The sequence below is a fragment of the Salvia hispanica genome, chromosome 3 (assembly GCF_029641045.1).
Source record: "Salvia hispanica isolate PSC_SH4W2 chromosome 3, Shi_PSC_v1, whole genome shotgun sequence".
Classification (NCBI taxonomy): Eukaryota; Viridiplantae; Streptophyta; class Magnoliopsida; order Lamiales; family Lamiaceae; genus Salvia; species Salvia hispanica.
Window position 1 is genome coordinate 52,578,298 of NC_142694.1, and position 23,205 is coordinate 52,601,502.

Consider the following 23,205-nt stretch of genomic DNA (forward strand, 5'->3'; position numbering starts at 1 on the left):
TCCGATGAGCCAGCCGCGATAGGAGCCAATTATATTTGATCGTTGTTCCTACGCATTGCTATCACGTCGACATAATGTGGTGAATACTTCTACCAGCACTTCCATGATATTGGACGCAAGAGACTCGTCGTGCAGAAAAGTGCACAACGACCATTCATTATCAACGCAACATGACCAGATTGAGCCAAACGATTCTGTCATGGGGTCATCGAGGACTTTTACGATACATATTTGAGATGACTGATGATGCAGAACACTTAATTAATGATAAATATGGTTTTGCGGGGTCACAACTTTCCTTGTATGCTAGGAAGCAAAGATTGGATGTGTAGTTATCTCATGGAATGGATGGACTGCATACAAGGACACATTCAATGATCATCCTCTAAAGAAATGATGACCAACGTTTATAGATCTAATTAACATGAATATTTTGGTGCGATCAAGTTGAAGATGACATCAACGTCCTAGATTGACCACTTGTCTGCAACGAAGTATGCAATAGCAAGTTACTGAATATCGAGTTCACGACCAATCACCAAAAAATATGATATATGCTACTACTTGGTCGATAACATTTATCGAAGATGGTCAGTGTGAGAATCAATTAAATGGCCTACTTACCTAGAAAGGGCATTATTTGCTCATAGGAAATAGGTGGCCTGAAAGGGCGTTGAGCAAGTTTTCGGTGTACCCCAAGCATGTTAGACGATTGTAAAAGGTATGCTGCGTATGCGCTCTCAATCATCTATTATCGATGAGGGTCAGGTATGTTGTGTACAATGTGATTATCGAAGGCCTAGACCAACCTAGTCTGGCTGGCCCATCAGAGACCTATCGTATATAATTAGAAATTTCTGAATTTAATTAAGTAATTAATTACTAATTGTCTATTTCTCAATTTATATGTGTCACTCTTGTGCATGACACATGCTAATTTTCTGTACTGTTCTAATTTTCCATATTTATGCAACATTTAATTTTGGACGGATTCAATTTTTTATATACGGAGTATTTATTTATCCAAGATGTAAAAATAATGGTAGTATAGTACTCCCTCCGTCCGCGATTAGGAGTCCCAATCAATTTTACGCACCCGTTTTATAAAAATTATAAAAAATAGTTAAAAGTGGAGAAATGGTAATGTAATAGAGAGAATAATGTTGACAAGAGTCTTCTCAACATTATTCTATTTTTTACTTTACTATTTCTCCACTTTAACTATTTTTTATCATTTTTATAAAATAGGTGCGCAAAAGTGACCGGGACTCCTAATCGCGGACAGAGGGAGTATACATTTATAAATATTACTCATGTCTTGGTATTCAAACATAATATCTAATGAACAATTATAGGATTTTTTGAATTTATCATAGTTACTTCATAAGTAGTACTTTACTCTCTTCTTTTTTTTACTTTATTCTTTCTCGTACTCTTTTTTTTTCCATTCAACTCGTTAATTACAACTTTATTCACGGTCGAAAAAATGCATCAATAAAGTGGAACAGAGGGAGTAATAATAGGAAAAAAATGATGTTACTACAAAGTCAACAAATAGACTTTAAACATATGTTTAAGTTTAAATTTAGTGAAAATCAGACATAATACATGTTATATGGTATTTTATTTTTGTATATAATATTTTTTAGCACCAAGTATACTTGAAAAAAATAAAAAGTAAACAAGGTTTGTGGCTCGGCCTCTACCTAGGCTGACCTTAATGAAATGACAGTGAAATGTATGGTCTATTATCATTTATAATAAAAAGTGATCTAAGACTTATATTTGCAAACAAAATAAAATTGAAAAATGTGACTCCTATCAGCGGACGGAAAGTAGTAGTAGTAATAATAATAATAATAATAATAATAATAATAATAATAATAATAATAATAATAATAATAATAATTAGTTGTGGATGTCATTTATAAACTTTTATATATTTATACAAGATCTTCACCGCTTTAAACAAATTATGATTCCACTGAAAATTCTAATACTACAAATATACATACGCATTTATTATAGCATAAAATTACCTAAAAAATTGAATGAGAAGTAAAAAAGGAGTGGTTATAGAAATGAAGAAGAAATTGGTGTAGTTTAGTGATGATGGCAAAGCAATTAAAGATGGTAGAGAGAGAGAAAATAGTCAAAGGAGGAGCAGAGTGTTGCAGCGCAGCAGTTGGTATTTGTATTTTGGTAATGATTTCGTGCGGAGAAGAAGATCAGATGCCTCGTGATATTCCTTTTCTTTTCAATTCCCTTTTTGCTTTGCCGCATTTCCTCCCCTTCACACATATACATACACTTATAGATACATATACGTCTCTCTCTCTACACAGTACAGGAATTTTGCAGCTGTAGCTCTGCATACTCCTCTTCCTACCCTATTTATTTTATCCACGCCTTCTCCTTCTCTCTCTCTCTCCTATTTATGAAATTGATTATTTAAAGTGAATTGGGGTCAGAAGAGGCGAGAATTCCTTCCTTTTGTTCCCTTCGATTAAAGCAGGTCGCAATTGAAGTATCCCAATCCTCAGGTGCCAATACTAATAAAAATCAAATCGAGAATCAGAATCAGAATCAGAATGGGTAGCGGTAGCTACGGCGGCGTTGGGAGGAATAATGGCGTGAGGCAGTACGTCAGATCAAAGGTTCCGCGCCTCCGATGGACTCCCGATCTCCACCACTGCTTCGTCCACGCCGTTGACCGCCTTGGCGGCCAAGACAGTGCGTTACTCCGATCCTCTTCTTCCTAATTGGTTGTGATTTAGTTTAATTTTGGTTTGTGTGTGTTTTTGCAGAAGCAACTCCTAAATTGGTTCTTCAATTGATGGAAGTGAGAGGCCTCACCATATCTCATGTCAAAAGCCATCTACAGGTTCAAATCCACCATCTTAATGTACGCATTTTATTCATTTGAGTTTAGTTTCTCATCTCTTCTTCTTGTTTAATAGATGTACAGAAGCATGAAGACTGAAGCTGCCAGACGAGGTATATATATATATATTATTGTGTGTGTTGAATAATCTTCTGAAAATTCAGTAGTACTCCTGCATATGCTACTATCTTTTATGGAAATGGAATTGGGAGGGTGTAACCACTTCATTTATGAATAACATCCCATTTTTATGGCATTTCATGTGAAGAAACACAGTCCCACCAAGTCTTCTAATAAAGGCATATATCCAAGGAATGCTACAACCCTCATTTATTCATTTAATTCAATTCACACCCTAATGCTATTATTAATTGTACTAATACACACAATGTCTCAAGTTTCAAATGTGTTCCCAGAGATGAGCATTTCACAGCAAAGGAAACACTGTTGCGAAGAACAAATGTTTCTCTCTCCTGCAAAAAGGTGACCTCTTTTTATCTCTAATAAATTATGTCGAGAAAAACAAGAAGGATTTGGATTTGGATTTGTGTATCAAGTTCCTTTTCAGTTATAATTACAAATGCTGTGTAGAGCGAGAGTGGGGAAAGTGGAAGAATGCAGCCAAAGGAATCCGTACGGAGATGATGATTACATGGGTGAGAAAGTTAAAGAAAATGAAAACCCTTCTTCTGCCACTACTGCCGATGTACTGCTCCTGCATTCTGACTTTTTCAAGGTATAATCAATGACCTCTCTCTCTCTCTCTCTCTCTCTCTCATATCAAAGGTTTGGGTTTGAAAAGGAGTTGGATGAAGTGCATGAACCCAGCAAAGTTGGTTTTGGTTGTTGAGGATGAATGACTTCCTTGCATATATATGTGCATATTTCTAAAGTTGGTACATTATTTATGAGCTTTGGTCAATGTTCTTTATCTCGTTTTTGTTGCCATTCTCCATCCTTTTTTGCTTCTTTCGCTACTAATTAATTAATTTTGGAAAAATACATAATTGGAATAAGATAATAGATAATCAATGCAAAAAAAAAATACTTAGGTATGATACAAAAACTAATAATTCAATGAAGGATTTTTGGGCATGTTGAATTTGTGTTTCATTTTGTTGCATGGAGTGTACTTGTACATCATGAAATTTTAAGTTAGTACTCATATAACTTTTATTTTAAGTTCTGTATAATATGTCTCGTAACAGTATTAGATTTAAAAATTTCATACTTCATTTAATGCAAAGTTTATTGACGTGGTCCATAATTTGGTTGTACTATCAAAATGGTATGTTAATGCCTTTATAAAAGTTTATGAATTCAAATAATAAATTATATCCATGTATAAACAGATAAATTATAGTATATGAGTTCAAAGTTTATTAAGAGTTTCTATATAATCTTGGCCTGCATGAAAAATTGAATTAGATACAAAAACACAAATACCATAGTTTTTTGCCTTATATATATTGCAACATACTAAAATGTATTACCAAATTATCATTTAATTTTAAAAAGAGATTGTATTGTAGATGCATCAAAACTTATTAGTAGTAATCAATTTTTAAAATAGTAATAGTTGATTCAATTTTGGGGAACATTTTGAGGTAGCTCAATCACAGAATCAAAACTGTGCAATATATTGATTTTGTCTCCCTTCATATATGAAGAAATAAATAAGCCATATATAAACCTTGTCCCCCTCCGTGCAGTTTGTCTGCTGAAAATACCAAATGCTAAAAAAATAGGTGGTCTTCGGTAGCCCATTTAATACACTGAAATTCGTACTACTATATTAATTTAAATGGACCATCAAATAAACACCCATATCCCTATTAGTTTTACTCATTTCATTTTTTTTTTAAAAAACATTCAATCATCTTTCCTATTTTTTCCTCTCTTCTTACTTTTAAGCACAATTTCTTAATCTCTATGTCTAAAAGTTTTGATTCAACTAAGTTGAGACCAAGGGAATATTAGTAGTATCTATTAGTACAAGATTTATTTATACCTTCATCAATAAACTCACTAGGTAAAACTTTTTAAATTCTCTAGCTTTGGCTAATATTTTGTCTACCTGTTTAGGACTATTCTTTTAGACATGTACTTTTGGATAAATTATAGCTAACCTTATTTGGTGGTTGTAATTTTAATCAGATTGAAATTTAAAAATATTACTCCACTCCGTATCTGTTTTGTTAATACACTCATGTAAGTAATAGGTAAAAATGCACTCTAGGTTTTTAAGTATTTTTCTATTCTATTGCATATAACAATGTAAATTTAACTAAGTAGTAGTGGTATTATTTTTATTGACATTATTCCACCACTAACCATTTTATTTTCACTCTTCTTTACTTTATCAGCTTTATCCGCTCATCACATATTCACCTAATAAATTTTAAAACTGGTGTGTAATCAAATGTGATGAATCTTTATTTGGACTGGATGGAGTATCTCTATTACATATGGAAATAGTGGGGGGCTTATTTATTCTTACATTTCGTCTATGTTCTTGCTATATTTGGGTGTTCATACTTTTAAAATTTTAATTTTTTGTGTGTAAATATAGCTGCAGAAGGGGATATGCAAGATGGAGCAGTTTAGTAGTGGGAATGAAGATGGGTGTGAATTGTCACTGTGTCTGGCTTCGCACAATCCAATTGCAGATAACCTCCAGAAAAGTAATGTGTCTGTGTCTTGTACCACTGAGATCAGTGATGCCATTTCTTCTAATTCTTCTCATGAATTCCCTGGAATAAACCTTGATCTATCCATTGCTTGACCTTCCTTTAATCAAATTTCCTTTTTATTTTCTTTTATATTAGTATTTCACAAGTTTTTTGTTTATTTATACTGTCTTCGAGTTTGATGTGACCAAGAACCAATGTCTTCCAAGTTAAGAACCCAGTGCTCCAAATATACTAGTACTTCGTATAAATCTAATGAGGAAATGTTGCTGAGGTTACACAACATTTCGAAGTTAACATTATAAAGTTACGATTTGGAGTTGGGAGCATGCAAATGGGGATGAATATTTGTACACACTTTGACTGGGGATTTCAAGACTCAAGTCCCTAGCCTCTTGGTACCACATTCAGAGCAGAACTTTGAGGTCTCCCTGAGATACGGAACTCCACATTCGTCGCAGAACTTTGCCGGACTTGTTGGCTGAAACCACAACAAAGAAAATTCCAACATCAAGTAATGCTCTTCATGTATAGTAATAAAACTTCTCCAAAATCAAGAACGGATTGCATGTTGCACCACAGAAACCTAGAGGAAGTGTTTACATGTATGAATTATCTTATTACCATAGGGTTAGCAGTAGTCGAAGGTGTAACTTTTTATGGAGACAACTACCAAAGGCCTGCGTATCCCTATGGTCTATGGTTCAGATCAGTTATAGAAAACAGTTGAAAGATTTTAGTAGCAACAAGAGGAGAATGCATTTTTATGGGTAAATGAATATGAATGTAAAGGGCTGCGCCACGGATAACACCCGAGACCTTTGGTCTCGGCATTACCTCTTTACGAACTCACACACAGAGAGGAGGATGCATTATTAGAAAACATAAATCCAGATAAACCAAAGTTAGACAAGGCCATTGTAAACTTGAATATTAGGTGGAAAGTGGAGAAAAGTTGAGTAACAACGAAACTCACCATAACATGCAGACGTCCACCAACGTGACCAAGAGACTGTAGAGAAGCTATATGGTTGAGGGCCGATGATGGCTGCTGGTTGTGAACCATTTCAGGCAACTGAGGTGGGGGAATACACTGTTGGCTGAGCATATAGTGAGTCGAATGGGAACTGTGATTGATAGAATTGTTATGCCCCTCGTGCATAGGATGAAACTGAGCCTGATGAGCAAGTGATTACAATATTATCAGACAATTAATCCTTGGCTAACGAATCAAATGAAGACATTAACATGAAGATGTTCTTTAACATCTCTGTATAAAGATAAAAAGCAATGACAAAGTCTTTTTCTAATTGACATTAAAGCCAATATAAGGACAGATATAGTCGATTAATTTGAAGGGAATAGAAGAACTATAAACAGTACTTGCTCAAAGAAATTCTCATTTATACATTTTCATTGAGTGACGGCATTATACTAGGATATAACATAGATCTTTGTATGATAGTAAATTAACATTACTGTATGATACATTTTCATTGAGTGACGGCATTGTACTAGGATATAACATAGATCTTTGTATGATAGTAAATTAACATTACTGTTCATCTTTGGTTAATAGATAGATGCATCTGTTCCTCATGTGGTTTTCCAATCAAAAGTTCTACCAGAATAGGCTGATTTAACATCTTCTAAAGCTTTAATTAGACAGTACATGTATATGGAAATAAACAATACCAATTCATCATATCATGATAATTGATTTCACTGAAATACTTTTTACTATCATGCTTCTTCATCATCCTCCAGATAGAAAAGAAGGCTGAAATGAAGCACTAACAAGAGCCGAAATGGTACAGCACATACATCAAACTCAAGTCACATGAAAAATGAATGTACCCCAGTTACCAATATAAAGAATATCTCACTTCGTTTGCTGCTCGATAGCCTTGAGAAGTCGCCATTGAAGAAGAATTTTCAGGACTAGGGAATGCCTGAAAAGTATGTTTGGAGTTTAAATTTGATACTACAACCATTAAAATGGTGAGGCCAGAACCAGCAGTTTAACTCAAAGAATTCTGTATAGCTTACAGGCAAACAAGGCATATTGGAGTTAGAATTTGACACAGCACGCCTATATTTGTGCCTTGGAGCATAAAATTTGTAGTCTCTAGCAAAAACAGCAACTTCATTTCGTCCAGTCAGCCTCTTAAACCTATTTCAGATATTGTACAGTAGATGGTCAAGACTTAAGAGTGACTGTCATTATTCTCAAAGCATACGGAATATTAGGTACAACATTTAAAAGTAAGACACCAGGATGTGCTACTGAATAAGTACAAAAACTGAGATCAATTCGAACCATTATAAGTATTTCTGAAAAAAATTCATGTAAATTTATACCAGTCACAAATAGCGAACAATAACATAATGAATGTAAATGTACTGTAAGGAGTTCCAGTAACCTCACATAGTAGATCAAAATATGATTTCACTCAAACCAAACAAGCTTCAGTTCAACTTATGATATTCAAATGATTTTTCCCATGATGCATTGAAACCATTTCTTTATTCAATTCTAAGTTCCTTAAAAATATCAATATTCAAATGAATTTTCTTATGATTTTTCTCATGATGCATTAAAATACTAAAATCTAAAGTTTTCAGTTAGTCTAGTCCTCTGCCCTGTGCTACTTCAAATGATTTTTCTTAAGATTTTTCTCATGATGCATTAAAATACTAAAATCTACAATTTTCAGTTAGTCTAGTCCTCTGCCCTGTGCTACTTCCATCTTGGGGTGCTACCAGACAATTACATATTAAAGGCAGGGACAAGAGATATCACTCAGCTTCCCATATAATCTCTCCCCTGATTTTGGAATTCAAACCAATTTAAGAATTTCAACATAAAGAATCAAATTCTTTCAATGAATAATTTTTCAAGACACATTTATTGTGGAAAATCAACTTTTGGTTACTTACTACACAAGCACAAGGAGCTTTTGTTTTGTTGGAGAAAATTGTGGTTTTCCATCATTCAATGATTTTCCTAATACTTGTTATTTTGATCATGGTTCCACAATATACACTTTTATCATGCATTCTCAGTTTCAAACAATTTCTTATCAATTATGGGGCATGTACTACATTTTCTAAAGTTTTACTTATACCATAACATATTACATTATGTTATGAACCAGAAGATGCATCACTTTGTCCCTTACTTATATCCAACAAAACATTTTGGAAAATAAGGTCTATTTACGTATTTAACTAATTTGATGAAACTCTGAAAAACCACTCTATATTCAGTGATCTGAAAAAGAATGATAAAACTATTGAAAACCAACTAAATTTTAAGCATCCAAGATCGTAAATGCAGCCTACGTGTTCAGGTAATGACAAATTAATCCTTGAAAGAATATCTACCAGTACTTTAAGTAATTTATAGCTAGACAGGGTAAACACATCCTTTCTATGGATAGAAAATACTAGTATATGGGTCAAAGAAATATACCACATTTATCAAGATCAAAAAGCATAGCTGGGACTTAAAAATTGACCAGAACTAGTTTTCCTAGGGCAGGACAATTAACTGATAACATACCACTCAGCATCATCAATACCAACTTTGGTTGGTTTTTCAACGATAGCTAAGCCATTGACCACCACAAAGCGCACACGCTTCTCCTCCTGTATCACCAATTCGGGAAACTTTGATCTTGTTTCAAATGAAGTCGCTAGCTCCCTTCTCTTAAAAATACAAGTACCTACAAGTAGAATATCAACATGAGACAGCTTCCAGGAGTAGCAACTCCATAGTTCTCCATCTCCGAGAGAGAAAGGCCAGTCTCCAAACATTAAAAATAAACCACGTAGGAGTAACAGGCATGTAAATGTAATAGTCCACTATCCAGCTCTCCTAATTCACATAAATAATGTTCTCTTTTTTTGAACTCTTGGGAAGGAAATGGCCTATTCAAACTGCAGCCTGTAAAAAAAAACCTCCATATATCCGGTACATCTATGCAGCAGATAAGGATTGTAGAGAAGCCAAAGACGCTATGGAACATGGAAATGAATTTAATACACTAACTGGCAACTTCTCAAATTTCCAGAAGGAAACTTCAAAATTCGGTTAATTCTAACTCGTAAGGAGTAAAACAAATCACACCTTTTCTAGGAAATTTCTTTGCAAGCTTTCTATACAATCCACCAGCAGCTTCAAGGGCCACACCAATGGTCTTCTCGCGGATGCCACTCATTGATGATAATCTCGTGTTAACTTCATTCACTAGTGTTTCATATAGATTAGCAATATACATTAGTGGCAAAGCATAGCGTGCATCGCCTTCATATCGAATCTCTTTGGACTTCCTCTTGCTTTCTTGTGACGATTGTTGTACCATGTAATCAGTGTCATAATCTGACATCTCAATAACATGTGGATCAATAAAATGATTCACGATGACGTCCATAAACCTTGCCCTAGCGGTTTCAATAGGCGACACATCTGGCAACAGGGTACTAGTGTTAGATTGACATTAGGTTATCCTAAATGACTTCAAATACTTGGTAATTATATGGTACACAAATGTCACCATCAATTGTCAAATTTGAGTAGGGAGCACATGATGACCCATTATTTTCAAGACTACTCCTCTCGTCCTCCACACCCATGCTGTGAAGTGGCAAAGAGCTTTGGTAAGGCTCGCGCATGCAATCCTACATCAACAAAAAATGAGAATGTTGTATAGTGAATTCAAACAGATAACATCATAGTCAATTCAATATTATGATAAATAAAGTGAGCAGAAAAGAGCTTGTCAGTGCCACAATAATTTGATATACACACGAACACTTGAACAAAATTTGTTCATGTGAAACAGCATATATGTTTTAGCAGTTCAATAAACTTTAACGAGAATAAGGAAAAACAGGGAGTCGATATGGTGGTGGAAAAAGAGAATCTTCTCCATGAAAATTGATTTCTCGTACATGAGTTTCCCAGATGAAATTCACAGATTAAACATTATCATCATTGAAAAATAAAAGTTAAATTGAATAAAAACGGTCCCTTTTCACGAAATCGAGAATGGAAGAAGTCACATCACGACGACCAAAAGAAATAAATCCACTAGTTTAGTACTAACACTGGCGACAGCGGAGGAGCGGTCGTCGTTATCGTCGGTGACATGATCGGCGGCGGCTTCATCCCCGGAATTGGGATCGTGCAATGAGGTGCCGATGTAGGAGTTGGCGGCGGCGGCGGATGACAAATCGTAGTGCTCCACGGGAAGTCTGCTCCCCATCGGCAGCAGCTTAAAACCCTAACAGCGGAAATCGGAGAAAATGGAGGGAAACGAAGGGGGGAAAAAATTTAACGGCTATCCAGATTAGTGAATGAGTGTCTACAAGTGCAGGTTCCGGGATTTCCGAAGCTCAGTCCGAACCTGGCGCCGCCGAAACCCTCCTGCCTTCCAAGTTCCAAACCAGTAGGTCGCGAGAGGTACGGTGATTCGCTATATATGCCTTATTGAATTAAATAATATTTTCTTTTCAATTTTCCACTTATTACTACTCCTTTGTCCCACCAAATAGACTTATTTCTTCTTTTTTTTTTTCAACCAAAATGACTATTACTGAAAATTAAAATATATACTCCCTTTGTCCCAGTTTAAAAGTCACATATTGCCATAAAAGTCCATCCCAGTTTAAGAGTCACATTTAGAATTTTCCATATTTGAACATAAAATTTTGCTCCATTATTCATCAAAATTACACTCAAATGTCGTTATCTACATAAAAATGAACTAAATAAATAAATAAAAAACCAAAAAGTCAAACCATCTCACTTTCCACCAACTCACTTCATTTATTACACACTCCACCAATTTCTTAAAACCCGTGCCATAATTAATTGGTACTCCTAAACTGGGACGGAGGGAGTAATATTTATCTTTATTTTATTTTCTTTATTTATTACACAAAATAAAATTGTAGTATAAAATTTTTTTTCGCCCAAGAAACAAGTCATCTTTGTTGGAATGGAAGAAATATAAATTAATAGAGTGAAATGAATCAGTGACATGTGAAGTAAAACAAAAAAAATATATAGATTTAAAATTTAAATGTTAAATATAAATTTAAATATTACAAATGAATTTAGACTAATTATACTTTTACGAGGTTTATGGGCAATATAGGAAATAAAAAAAATTAAGAATAACTAGCAATGTGATATAGTAATTAATTTGTACAAACTTATGATGATATTTTTTGAGTATAGCGACCTAAAAAGTGTGAACTCCATTTTTCAGGGAGCTAATTTGAAGTTCACTCAAACTAAGTACTCCATATGTCCCAGTAAGAGTGAGACGTATTCCTTTTTCGGTCGTTATGCTATAAGTGAGATATTTTCTTTTATGGCAAAAACACAACACTATATAGGAGTATACAAGATGATCAGAGGCTAGAGCAACTCATTCAATTAAGTATCTGAAGTTAGTTTTCTTCGCATAGAAATGAGTGTAGAACCACAAAGAGACATCGTTTTGTATCAATATTAAATCGAGTGTTCGAGTGATACATAGCATGGCTTTGATTCTGTTCGAGCAACGGTTTTTTAATTAAGCTAATGCATCTCTAGTTGTTGAATAGGTGTGACTAATAAAGGAAACCTTAACCAAACCACTCACATCCTGTGTTCTTGGCATTCTTTCCTCAATGTTCTTTGTTCTATATTTGTTTCCCATCAAGTTCAGTGGTTGCTCATGCTACCTATAACAAATCAATCAAGAAAACAATCGGCTGAGAACCAAAAAATGACACAAGAATTTACGTGGTTCGATCATTCGATCTACGTCCATTGAAACAGGAGAAAGGATCTTTATCTGTATCTATATGTCACAAAAATTACAATGGAGAGCTAAAATGTATGTGCAACAAGAATTCAAAATGAAACGCATAATCTAATTGCCAAGTTAGGCTTGATATCAAATTGAATCTTGATTTTAAACTGAACTTTGCTTATTCTATTTTCCTGAGCTTTATATCCCAACTCAATGTAACAGTGCAAAAATAACAAACTAACCGCAATTGCAACGACTAGTTTCCAATGGTAACAAGCTGCACTCAACTCATGTCTCGAGCTCGAATCCTGAGCTCACGACTTTTGAGCTTGTGTGTTCACTTGGGGCACACTCTTAACACTAATCATCTCATTTGTTGGTCGTTTGGTTTCACATTTTGAGTTAGAAAAATTCATCGACCCAAACACTTGCTCTAAAGATTGATTTGAAGACCTACGAATTCTTTCTTCATACACGGGAAAAGAGCTTGTGAGATCATGTACATGTTAATAAAATCCAATGTAACCGTATTTTGTTGGAAGACTTGAAAGAACTTTTTAATTACGTATTTTTCGTTTTTTCAATCACTTCTCCAAGTCTTCTAATTTGATTAACGATTTTGGCTACTCGAGAGTAAGATAGATTTGGATAGTTTCACCATCTTTCTTTAACATTGTCGTAATCTTTCTGTCAGTATATTCCAAGCTTATTTGGCTCGTTTGGCATCATGAATCATTGAATATATGAGTTTATCCAGCCCTTAGTTGAATGAATCTCACGACACTTGCATCTTTATTCACGTTCTTCTTGTAGTCGTTATGTTGATTTTGAATCCAACCCCCTTCATATTAGTTGTGGTGGTGGCTATAGAAATCCATCTTTCACCATAAACATCCTATATATCTTGAGACAAAAATTTAGTCATTCTCTTTCAAATAACAAAACATGAAAATGTTTGGTGCCATGTCGAATAATAAGACTACTGATGCTACAATTTGTTGGATACGGGCAGGGCCGTGTGGCAAATGATAATAGTATTGTAGCACTTTAATTATGATATATTAATTAGGTAGATGTGAAAATATGATTATTTTAATTGAATAAAATGATAAAATATCTAAACATGAATCTAGTTTGAATTTGATATACATGAATCAAAAAATAAACTAAAAAGATACATGCACAAATTAAGTTGAACATATTGTAACTGAAACAGATGATCAAGTTTTTAATAAAATCCACAACCATATAGTACTCTAAAATAAATAGGAAATTCTGGGTTTATTAAAGTTCAAACTCTGGAATTTAGGTTTGATTCCCCAAAAACATAGATAGAAGCAGCATTGCGAAATTCATTGATAATAATCATAATATCTTGCACTTGAAGCAATCCTCATCTTCCCAATATATAAAGCGCATTACAGATTCCAACTCTTCATAGCTAATGGGTAGTCACGAGGAGGAGAGATTGCTTCATGTAGAGGTGATTCGCCTTTATTTTAATGATAATTCATTTTCTACATTAAGATGTATTGGATTGGAATGGAATTGTTTGAGTTGAGGGTATTATTCTGTTTCTGTTAGGCGGGGGAATTATTCCCAAAATTGAAATCAAGGGAGGTGATGATGGGGGCATTTTTTATCCTTTTGTAAAATCAATTGATCAATCTTAATATACTTGGGTAGTTGACTTGGCAAGTGCTTCTGCTGGTTTTCTTTATTTTTACTTCTTTTCCCGCAAATTGAATTATTAAGATTGGAATCATTGGACCTGAGTCCTGATGCTAGGTCTGATTTGATTTAAAGTTGTCTAATTGACTGCACACTGTAATTTTGTGCTGTTTTTCTTGTAGAGTGGAAGTGATGGACTACATACTGGCGATGGTTCTGTCGACTCTAAGGGGAACCCTGTTCTGAAGAGCAAAACTGGGAATTGGAGAGCATGTCCTTACATTCTAGGTATCAAGTGCTGTAGTAGTTAGATACTAGTTGTTACTTCCCAGTTCTCATCTTTTATGTGTATCATATGTCAGGGACTGAATGCTGTGAGCGTTTAGCATACTATGGGATTGCCACCAATCTTGTTAGTTATCTCACCAAAAATTTACACCAAGGGAATGTGTCAGCTGCTACAACTGTGATGACATGGTCAGGCACCTGCTATTTGACTCCCCTTATTGGGGCCGTCCTAGCCGATGCTTACTGGGGAAGATATTGGACAATTGCTGCCTTTTCCACTCTTTACTTCATTGTGATTTCCTAACTTCTTTTCATCATTTCTTTTATGTACTTCTATTTCTACTACTGGATTTATTGGCTGACTGGCTCTCTCTTATCTCTAGTGTGCTAACCATTGTTGACTGTGTCCGGCGAACTTTCTTCCATAATCTAAGTTTGAAAATTTAATTAGGAAAGACTTTTCGCTGAACTTTCTCCTGTAATTGTTATGCGCCAACTTTGGCAAGTAGCCAAGTAGTCGGCTCTCTGAGTAAACTAAGAAAGAAAGAATTATTCTTGCAGCTTCTTAGAATTGATATATCCCAGCAAGTAATAAAACATGAAAGACATTACAATATCCTCATTTGTCTAGAAACTGAGGGCAGGCCATCATATGGTTTTCAGATTTTCACTGTCAACTATCATCATACAATTATATAACAGAATTTTGGAATGCTTTTGGGTGGTGAAGAATGCCCAATACAATTTAAGTTTAAGACATGGGCTTGTTTTGTCTGTCTGTCTAACTTTTTAAGTATTGTGTCAATCTGCTGAAGCAATTAGAGATATTGATCCGGTTGCCTACTAAGGATTTAACTCAAAGCATAAAACAATGTTGGTTATTGCCTGAATATGCTGGAGATCTGCAGATTGGAGCTGTTTTTAGCTGTTCTAAGGAGTGGTAAACTATGTTATTATTTTCCTCTAGACTCCAGATGCTTGCATTAATCATGTAAACTTTTATTGACCTAGATGATTTATTATCCAGCATTAGTGTATTGCTATGTCAGCCCTTTTATTAACTTGGTATTAATATTGTTTGTAACTTCTATGTTCTCTGCATACATTCTTTCTTATTTGGTTGCTCACATCTATTTGTTCCTATCTTTCTCTTCTCTTAGGGAATGTGCACTTTGACAGCATCTGCAACTATACCATATTTTAAGCCTCCTGAATGTGTTGACTCTGTATGCCCTTCTGCCTCAGATGCTCAATATGCAATATTTTTCTTTGGGCTGTATCTTATAGCACTCGGAACAGGAGGGATCAAACCATGTGTTTCATCTTTTGGGGCAGACCAGTTTGATGATACGGACCCTGTAGAGAGTGTTAAAAAGGGTTCTTTTTTCAATTGGTTCTATTTTTCCATTAACATTGGTGCCTTGATATCAAGCAGTTTGATTGTCTGGATTCAAGATAATGCTGGGTGGGGCCTTGGTTTTGGCATCCCTGCTTTGTTTATGGGAGTTGCTATAGTAAGTTTCTTCTCGGGCACCAATCTCTATAGGTTTCAGAGACCAGGAGGAAGCCCTATTACAAGAATGTGCCAGGTCCTGGTTGCATCATTCCGCAAGTGGAATTTGAATGTCCCTGATGATAGTAGCCTTCTGTACGAATTACCTGATAAAAGCTCTGCAATTGAAGGAAGCCGGAAATTGCTGCATACTGATGAACTAAAGTAAATTCTCACTTTTTCCCACTTTACACGATTGATGAACTTGCGTTGATGATTAGAACTTATAATTCTTCTTACAGTTTCTCAAGATCATTGATAGTTACTGCTTTATATTCTGCAGTATGATCAGAGCTTTAACAAAACTTCTTCATTATTGCTAATTCATGGAGTATGATATTCTTCGGTAATGCAGAAGCATTTCATTCGAATTTCTGGAACAAATGAAATAACCAAATTTAGTTTAGCATATGTGCTCCTATATACCTTTATATAGATTTACATTATATACGCACATTGAAATATTTCCATATCATCAGAAGCTTCGTTATTTCTGTTTCTCTTCTAATATATGAAACTGCCAACCATTGCTTTTCGTGTCCTCTGATAATGCTCCTTTCACCTGAAGGTGCCTCGACAAAGCTGCTGTAATTTCAGATGTGGAAAGCAAACACGGAGATTACTCCAATGCTTGGAATCTCTGCACCGTGACACAAGTTGAGGAACTGAAGATCTTGATACGGATGTTTCCCATCTGGGCCACCGGTATAGTGTTTGCTGCTGTCTATGCTCAAATGTCAACAATGTTTGTGGAGCAAGGCATGGTGATGGACACCTCCATCGGTTCCTTCTCGATCCCTGCAGCCTCCCTATCGACTTTTGATGTCATCAGCGTTATCTTCTGGGTTCCAATGTACGACAAAGTCCTCGTCCCGCTTGCCAAAATGTTCACTGGGCAAGACAGAGGGTTCACTGAGCTACAAAGGATGGGAGTCGGACTATTCCTCTCGATTCTATGCATGTCGGCTGCTGCTATTGTGGAGGTCTTCCGTCTGTCATATGTGGTGGATACAGCAGTTGCTGCACCAATGAGTATCTTCTGGCAGATACCGCAGTATTTCCTGCTCGGGGCTGCTGAAGTTTTCACGTTCATCGGGCAACTGGAGTTCTTCTACGATCAATCACCAGATGCCATGCGCAGCCTGTGCACAGCCCTGTCGCTCCTCACTAACGCACTGGGAAACTATTTGAGCTCATTCATCCTCACCGTTGTCACGTCTCTGACGACGCAAGGAGGACAGCCTGGATGGATCCCGAACAACTTGAACGTCGGCCATCTCGACTATTTCTTTTGGCTTCTCACAGCTCTCAGCTCCTTCAATCTGGTGGTATACGTCTTGTGTGCCACAATGTACAAATTCAAGAAAGTATCATGAAATTCAATCTCTGTATTTTGTCGCTTTGAGCAGTAGAATGAAAATAGTAGGACATATCTATGTAGTTCAATCTCAGAATTTGCTTACTACTATTAGTTTTGTCAAGGTTGTAGTCTTGTAGATATGTAGGTTTCATGAGAATTGGAGCTTCATGCATATCTCTGTATTAGTTGGGGTAGGGATAATTAAACATTCATACAAAATGTTTTATCAATGTTTCAAATTAGTACAAGTTTTAAGTTATCATATATCATACGAAAAGTTTGATTAATGTTTCAAATTTGTACATTTCGTTAAAAATCACTAACACCGTTAACTTATCTTATTTTTTATCCTATTCACTCCAAAATCATGCCATCTAAAAACATGATTAGAACAGATAAATATCTTGACGAGGAGTTTGCAGAATGAAATTGGAGTGGAAGAAGGCCATTTCGGTGCTGCAAGTCATCCGAAAACAAGCTACTATATAGTTGCCGCAACACATCATTTTCTATCCTTTTTATTTGGGAGAAAGAGATTGAATCTCTGTGTGTTTGTTTGTGAAAAGAAGACTAAAACCAATTAAGAATAGGATAAAGGAAATGAACAAAATTATGTGGTCAGCTAGAAGGAGATGAATCATTAACATATCAAAGAGAAGGTGGAATTGTTTTGTGCGTGAAGTTAGGGAGGATGAAAAATTGGCTCAAAATTATTTATATAGATTAGCTGCAAATATTAGCAGAAATGATATGCATATCTACTGCATGATATAAGATGCTTATATGGCAATATATGGGTTATTATTTGAAGAAATAATATCATGCGAATAAGATGAAAAATAAGAAATAATTTTGGAGAGAATATGATAAAGAATAAGATAAAAGTAACGATTTTAGTGATTTTTAATGGAATGTACTAATTGGAAATACTAATTAAACTTTTTGTATGATATATGTTAACTTAACTTTTTGTATTAATTTGAAACAATGGTGAAACATTTTGTATGTTTGATGTAACAACGGGACGATGGGTTTGATACACCCATCGTGCAAGGAATTAAAATAAAATACAAATAAAAAGTGTAACTCATTTAAACTATTGTACATTTTGAGACAATAAATGTGAATATCGAAACCAGATTTCGGGTATCGATATAATAATAATGTATTGATAACGTAGAGTAATTAAATGATTAATTAATCCTAGTTTATTGGTTGATACTGAGAAATATGGGAAAAGTGCATACACTTTAGGAGGCAAGGCACTTGGAAGATTATTGTATGCATTGCTTCATGCATTGTGGAATCCAATGTTAATTCTTTGCTGGAATTTCTTTTGGACAATGATTCCCAAATCAGAACTTGTCACATGCAATTATAAATCTTCTCAGAATTTTCAATAATACACATAATATTATTGCTCTTCTGTTGAGCTAGGTGATTCAACTTTTTGAATGTGAGTATTTTTTTTTTCTTACTTAAGATTTGAGCCTAGTAATTACCCCAGCACGCCACACACACAAACACTCTCCGTAGCATATATACTTATTTTCTTGGTTTTTAATTTAGATCGAGGCAGTTGAACTCCACAAAACCTTGCCATAAAATTTTCTTGTAATGACGTTACATTTGACTTCATGAAAGAATAGCATGATCTAATTAAAGTTCAAATTTCCGATAATTCATCATGCTATTAATTTTGAATCTTCTTACAAGAATAACACTATCATTTAATAATAAAGTATAATAACAAAAAAACTGAGCTAGATAGTTCGTAGTACAAAAAATAATAATAATATGACGCTATTGTAAAAAGATTATAAATTATCTCCGAATATGTAGCTAAAAAGGATTTTGAGAGGATAGAAGACAAAAGTTGACAAATATATTTTGGTCAATTTTAAATTAATTATAGTTCTCTGAAAAATTGATTAAAGATTTTATTCCATTTTTGCACATACCAGAAAGATTTTAATGGAGCTAATGAAGGGGAGATTTTTTTTATTATTAATTTATAATTCGTTCTCTTACTTTTTGTTGGGGGGCAATTTAAGTTTCAATAATTATATGACTATTTATGATGTGTAAAGATGCATGAAACTGAGGCTGCCCCGCCACCAACCACCGTGGGTCCTTCCCTTCTTCTCTGAGTATAGCATCGCTTATCTTATTACCGTAGTTTTAGTTTTCCTATATATTATGATTACTAATTTATCACCATGCATGTATAAATCCATACATGGTTCACTTGTTTCACACTATTATCTCAATTATACAAACTGAAATTCTTTAATGTAATTCAATTTTATTAATTACTAGTTACGTACGTACGTGCAGATTATAAAAACGATAATAAGACTTTATTTATCTTTTTAAAAATTAGATGTTGGATTTAATTATTTGTTGATATTTAATTTGTATGTGTAGCTAGATTCTAGTGAACAAATAATTTTAAATTAAACAAACACGTATAGAACAAATATCTTTAATCTCTACTAAAATAATGCCAAATTAAATAATTTCAATCCGGGTCCAAACACACACACCTAGCTCTAAAATACGACGGAATAAATATAATTTGATTATCATTATGTGTTCTTGTGAGAATCGAGTAGTTAAGTATTGCAACTATAGCTGATATTGTGTTACGTGGGAAAAGTTCATTAAGATAATCCAAATTATATTATTGACAGATAACTTTTTAAAATTTTAAAGTATCGATTAATGACTTATTACAGTACTTTCTAAATGATTTATCTATTAAAATGTTAATTTGTGATTGCCTCAAAAATGTTAGTTTGTGATGGTTGAGAAACCAAATGTAACATTTCACACGGTTAACATTAGTTATGACTTATTTGAAGTCTCAAATCAGAAGAGATTAAATAAATTATATATCTGGAAATGTGTAAAAATAATACTCCATTGTAGTAGTGAAACTTGTATCAGTGTATACCTTTGATCTAATATTGGTTTGTGTGTGATATGCATTGCATAAAGTACGAATAGTAACAAATTTAATTATTTTTAAGTTTAAACAGAGTGAAAGAAAACGTTTAAGTCATACTACTTGAGTTTAACAGGAATTAACTAATTAATAACAGTAACAAATTCACTTTTTAGTTTAATTAATCAGAGTGAAATACAGTAACAAATTTAATTTTAAGTTTACACAGATATGATTCACTTAAATTGTTATTGGTATGAAACAGAAAAAATATGCGATAATGTGACAAACGACAACTGTTTCATTTCGATGAAAAATTATTTCGTGACTGTAGTTTTTACTATATTTCCGAAATATTTGTGCATTTATGTAACCATACAGTTCCTGATATATCAATAATGTATTAATTAGAAAATACCATTAAATAAAGAGGGAAAATAAGTTTTGCAATTACAAATAAAAAGGTGTATATTCTTTTCCCACTTTCTCATCTAGATATATTGCAAATTCAAATAAATGTGACAGAAAGGATTATGTTGGGCAACCTCAAATCTTACCTGGATATTAATTCTACCAATCTGCAACTTTGACTTCATTAAGCCAAGATTTTGAATTCGGCATTTAATAAATTTATTAAAAGATATATACAAAATTGGCCTTACAAAAAATAGCAAAAGAACATATATTAGGGTTTGTGCACAGTGCATCTATCTGAACCTTGCTTATTTTTATATATAAAAAAAATACTATATTTAAGGTTTACCGGAGACCTTGGTTCTCTACATATCTGAATTAACTTCAGTTTTAATTTATAGTCGAAATTATCTAATGATGCCATTTATTTTAAATTTGATTAAATTTTTTGAATCAGGAATGTGAATTGAGATAAATAAAAACCATAAGAAACAGTGAACTTTTAATTCTAAAAAAGTGTTTATTTGAAGGGAATTATCAAGTGATGATTCAACTTTTGTTGATACTTTTTCCAATCCATGTATGTCCATTTCATTTATAAAAATGATAAAAGGGAGCTAGCCTAGGTCTTATATTTTTAACTATAAAATGTAAAGTATTATAATTAATTCATTATTTAACCTATTAAGCTACCAAAAAGATTGGATATAATGCCGATGAACTTTTGTTCCACATTATATATGCTTTAATATTTGCGATTGCTTTGGAAAAAATTATGTCTTGTGATTATTTTCATGAAATTTAATATCATTGCACTTTCTCCTAATGCATTTTGCTCTACAAATATAGAAACTAATTATGGATTCCCACATATAAGTAAACAAATAGGTCCTTCTACTTTAATACTATTTGTAATCGTCCTCAATATATTTGACAGAATTAGGTCCTGGATTTTTTCTTAGTATTACTATTATTAAAATGAATATCCATAATTATATTTAGCTATACTAATATGAAAATTTAAGAAGTCCACTAAATTTTTAAGGACCCAATTAGAATATAACAATAATTTTATATAGGTCAATGAAACTGTAGTTTCTTAATTGGTTACACTAGCTACTTACCTATATTATAACATAAAATATAACTGCATATATGGAACCGTAGTATACCTTCTTAGTTGATTTCATTATTGCCCAATTAATAGTTACTAATTAAATGTAGAAATTGGCGAAATTTATTTCTTAGCTGAATGTATATGGGATTTAGATAGGCTGTCAATATTAAAAATACGAATAGTTTTAAAAAATTAAATTAGTTATGAACAAATAAGATGACTCATGCCATGAGAAAGAGAAAGAGAGAGACTGGTATTATCGTATTGACATTGGTAATATACATAGATGGCGTTCAGTTGCCATGACGAATAATCATGAGACTATCAATCTAGGATTAAGTTGTGTGATTATTTTAGTTGGAGGGGGAAGGCTATGACTAATTATCACGAGACTATCCATCTAGGATTAAGTTGTAGGGTTTAATCTTATGAACCAAACATGATACATATTTAATCATGAGATTTAATCTTAGCAATCGAACATCCCAATAGTTGACGAGTTATCAGATTAACAATTTATGATAGTTAAGAATTAATCATATATATACACTATTAATTTTTGTTGTATATAAAAATATCATGTCACACACATGTATATGTCTTATGTATATGTGTGATGTATGTATTGAAGAGGTTGAAAATTGAGATTGTCGATTTGTTAGTACTCCTATAAAGATTAAAAATGAAGTCTTTGCGAGACGTTGGCATGCTTCTTTGTCACTAAATGCACTCTCTCAATTCCTACCAAAAAGTTGGTTGCTCTTTCGCACCCCTCGACAAAACTAGCCGTAACCGAACCTTTATTTCTTCCACCACGACTCTCTCTCACTCTCTCTACGTTATTTCAATAAAAACAGTTTTTTTTTTTTTGTTATTTTCCTTTTTCTTTCTCTTTTTATTTACATATAATGATGTTTTGAGAATCATTAAAGATGTCATTTTGTACATGGATATGCAATTGAGAAATTTTAAAATTTAAGTGATTTAATATGCATTTTTCTAATCTTATAAGACTGAAAAAAATGACCAAATTTCTTAATTTAAATGACTATCATTTCTTTTTAAATAGTATTCTTTCACTATATATAAAATAGGAGCTATTTACGGTTCTTAGATCATGAAAATTAATTACTATGGATTCGTTGTCTAGTTGAATGCATTCATGGTTCGAATCGCAACATAGATATATATTTTTTTTGGAATTCTTATAATTTACGAGCAAATTCATACATTCTCCAATGCAATTTCATGATTTATGGTTCATATTTTAAAAGTTGAATTTATTATAACACCCCAATATATGCACATTTATACACGCTAGCTATCCTTTATAGTACCAACTATATCACCATTCATCATATTCTTTCAAATGCATTAAATATACCATCATTTAAAAAATTTCTAGTGTTCCTGTATTCAAGTGTGACACTGACAGTAAATCTCTTTGATGTTTGATTCATACTATTGAGTTTT

The 23,205-nt window shown here is 33.5% G+C and overlaps 3 protein-coding genes across 5 annotated transcripts; 2 read left to right on the forward strand and 1 right to left on the reverse strand.

Moving 5' to 3' along the window:
• The first annotated feature begins 2,125 nt into the window (after positions 1-2,125).
• On the forward strand, positions 2,126-5,706 carry LOC125217048 (uncharacterized). Of its 2 annotated transcripts, none has more exons than XM_048118875.2 (6): positions 2,126-2,733; positions 2,808-2,884; positions 2,961-2,997; positions 3,283-3,367; positions 3,476-3,620; positions 5,457-5,706. In XM_048118875.2, the coding sequence occupies exons 1-6, from the start codon at positions 2,592-2,594 to the stop codon at positions 5,667-5,669; spliced, it is 699 nt and encodes a 232-aa protein (XP_047974832.1). In that variant the 5' UTR covers positions 2,126-2,591; the 3' UTR covers positions 5,670-5,706. The 2 variants fall into 2 exon arrangements, with proteins under 2 accessions (XP_047974832.1, XP_047974833.1); XM_048118876.2 differs by having other exon boundaries at positions 3,301-3,367.
• An 89-nt stretch (positions 5,707-5,795) lies between these two features.
• On the reverse strand, positions 5,796-11,049 carry LOC125217047 (uncharacterized protein At2g02148). Of its 2 annotated transcripts, none has more exons than XM_048118874.2 (8): positions 10,686-11,049; positions 10,134-10,257; positions 9,707-10,045; positions 9,140-9,302; positions 7,624-7,747; positions 7,441-7,526; positions 6,551-6,751; positions 5,796-6,055 (listed from the first exon to the last, which is right to left on the reverse strand). In XM_048118874.2, the coding sequence occupies exons 1-7, from the start codon at positions 10,842-10,844 to the stop codon at positions 6,598-6,600; spliced, it is 1,149 nt and encodes a 382-aa protein (XP_047974831.1). In that variant the 5' UTR covers positions 10,845-11,049; the 3' UTR covers positions 5,796-6,055; positions 6,551-6,597. The 2 variants fall into 2 exon arrangements, with proteins under 2 accessions (XP_047974831.1, XP_047974830.1); XM_048118873.2 differs by having other exon boundaries at positions 7,461-7,526; positions 10,686-11,046.
• Positions 11,050-13,646: 2,597 nt separating this feature from the next.
• On the forward strand, positions 13,647-17,480 carry LOC125211042 (protein NRT1/ PTR FAMILY 8.3-like). Its single transcript, XM_048110721.2, has 5 exons — positions 13,647-13,866; positions 14,237-14,342; positions 14,417-14,634; positions 15,503-16,059; positions 16,463-17,480. The coding sequence occupies exons 1-5, from the start codon at positions 13,828-13,830 to the stop codon at positions 17,268-17,270; spliced, it is 1,728 nt and encodes a 575-aa protein (XP_047966678.2). The 5' UTR covers positions 13,647-13,827; the 3' UTR covers positions 17,271-17,480.
• Positions 17,481-23,205: the final 5,725 nt, after the last annotated feature.

Excerpts from the sequence above, each read along its gene's own strand:
- LOC125217048 (XM_048118875.2), top strand. The coding sequence starts at position 2,592 with ATGGGTAGCGGTAGCTACGGCGGCGTTGGGAGGAATAATGGCGTGAGG. Across the intron at positions 2,734-2,807 it reads CCGCCTTGGCGGCCAAGACA|AAGCAACTCCTAAATTGGTT; the intron begins GTGCGTTACTCC and ends GTGTTTTTGCAG. Across the intron at positions 3,368-3,475 it reads TTTCTCTCTCCTGCAAAAAG|AGCGAGAGTGGGGAAAGTGG; the intron begins GTGACCTCTTTT and ends AATGCTGTGTAG.
- LOC125217047 (XM_048118873.2), bottom strand. The coding sequence starts at position 10,844 with ATGGGGAGCAGACTTCCCGTGGAGCACTACGATTTGTCATCCGCCGCC. Across the intron at positions 10,046-10,133 it reads CTCAAATTTGACAATTGATG|ATGTGTCGCCTATTGAAACC; the intron begins GTGACATTTGTG and ends CCCTGTTGCCAG. Across the intron at positions 9,303-9,706 it reads AAAGAAATTTCCTAGAAAAG|GTACTTGTATTTTTAAGAGA; the intron begins GTGTGATTTGTT and ends TTCTACTTGTAG.
- LOC125211042 (XM_048110721.2), top strand. The coding sequence starts at position 13,828 with ATGGGTAGTCACGAGGAGGAGAGATTGCTTCATGTAGAG. Across the intron at positions 14,343-14,416 it reads AGCATGTCCTTACATTCTAG|GGACTGAATGCTGTGAGCGT; the intron begins GTATCAAGTGCT and ends ATCATATGTCAG. Across the intron at positions 14,635-15,502 it reads TTTCCACTCTTTACTTCATT|GGAATGTGCACTTTGACAGC; the intron begins GTGATTTCCTAA and ends CTCTTCTCTTAG.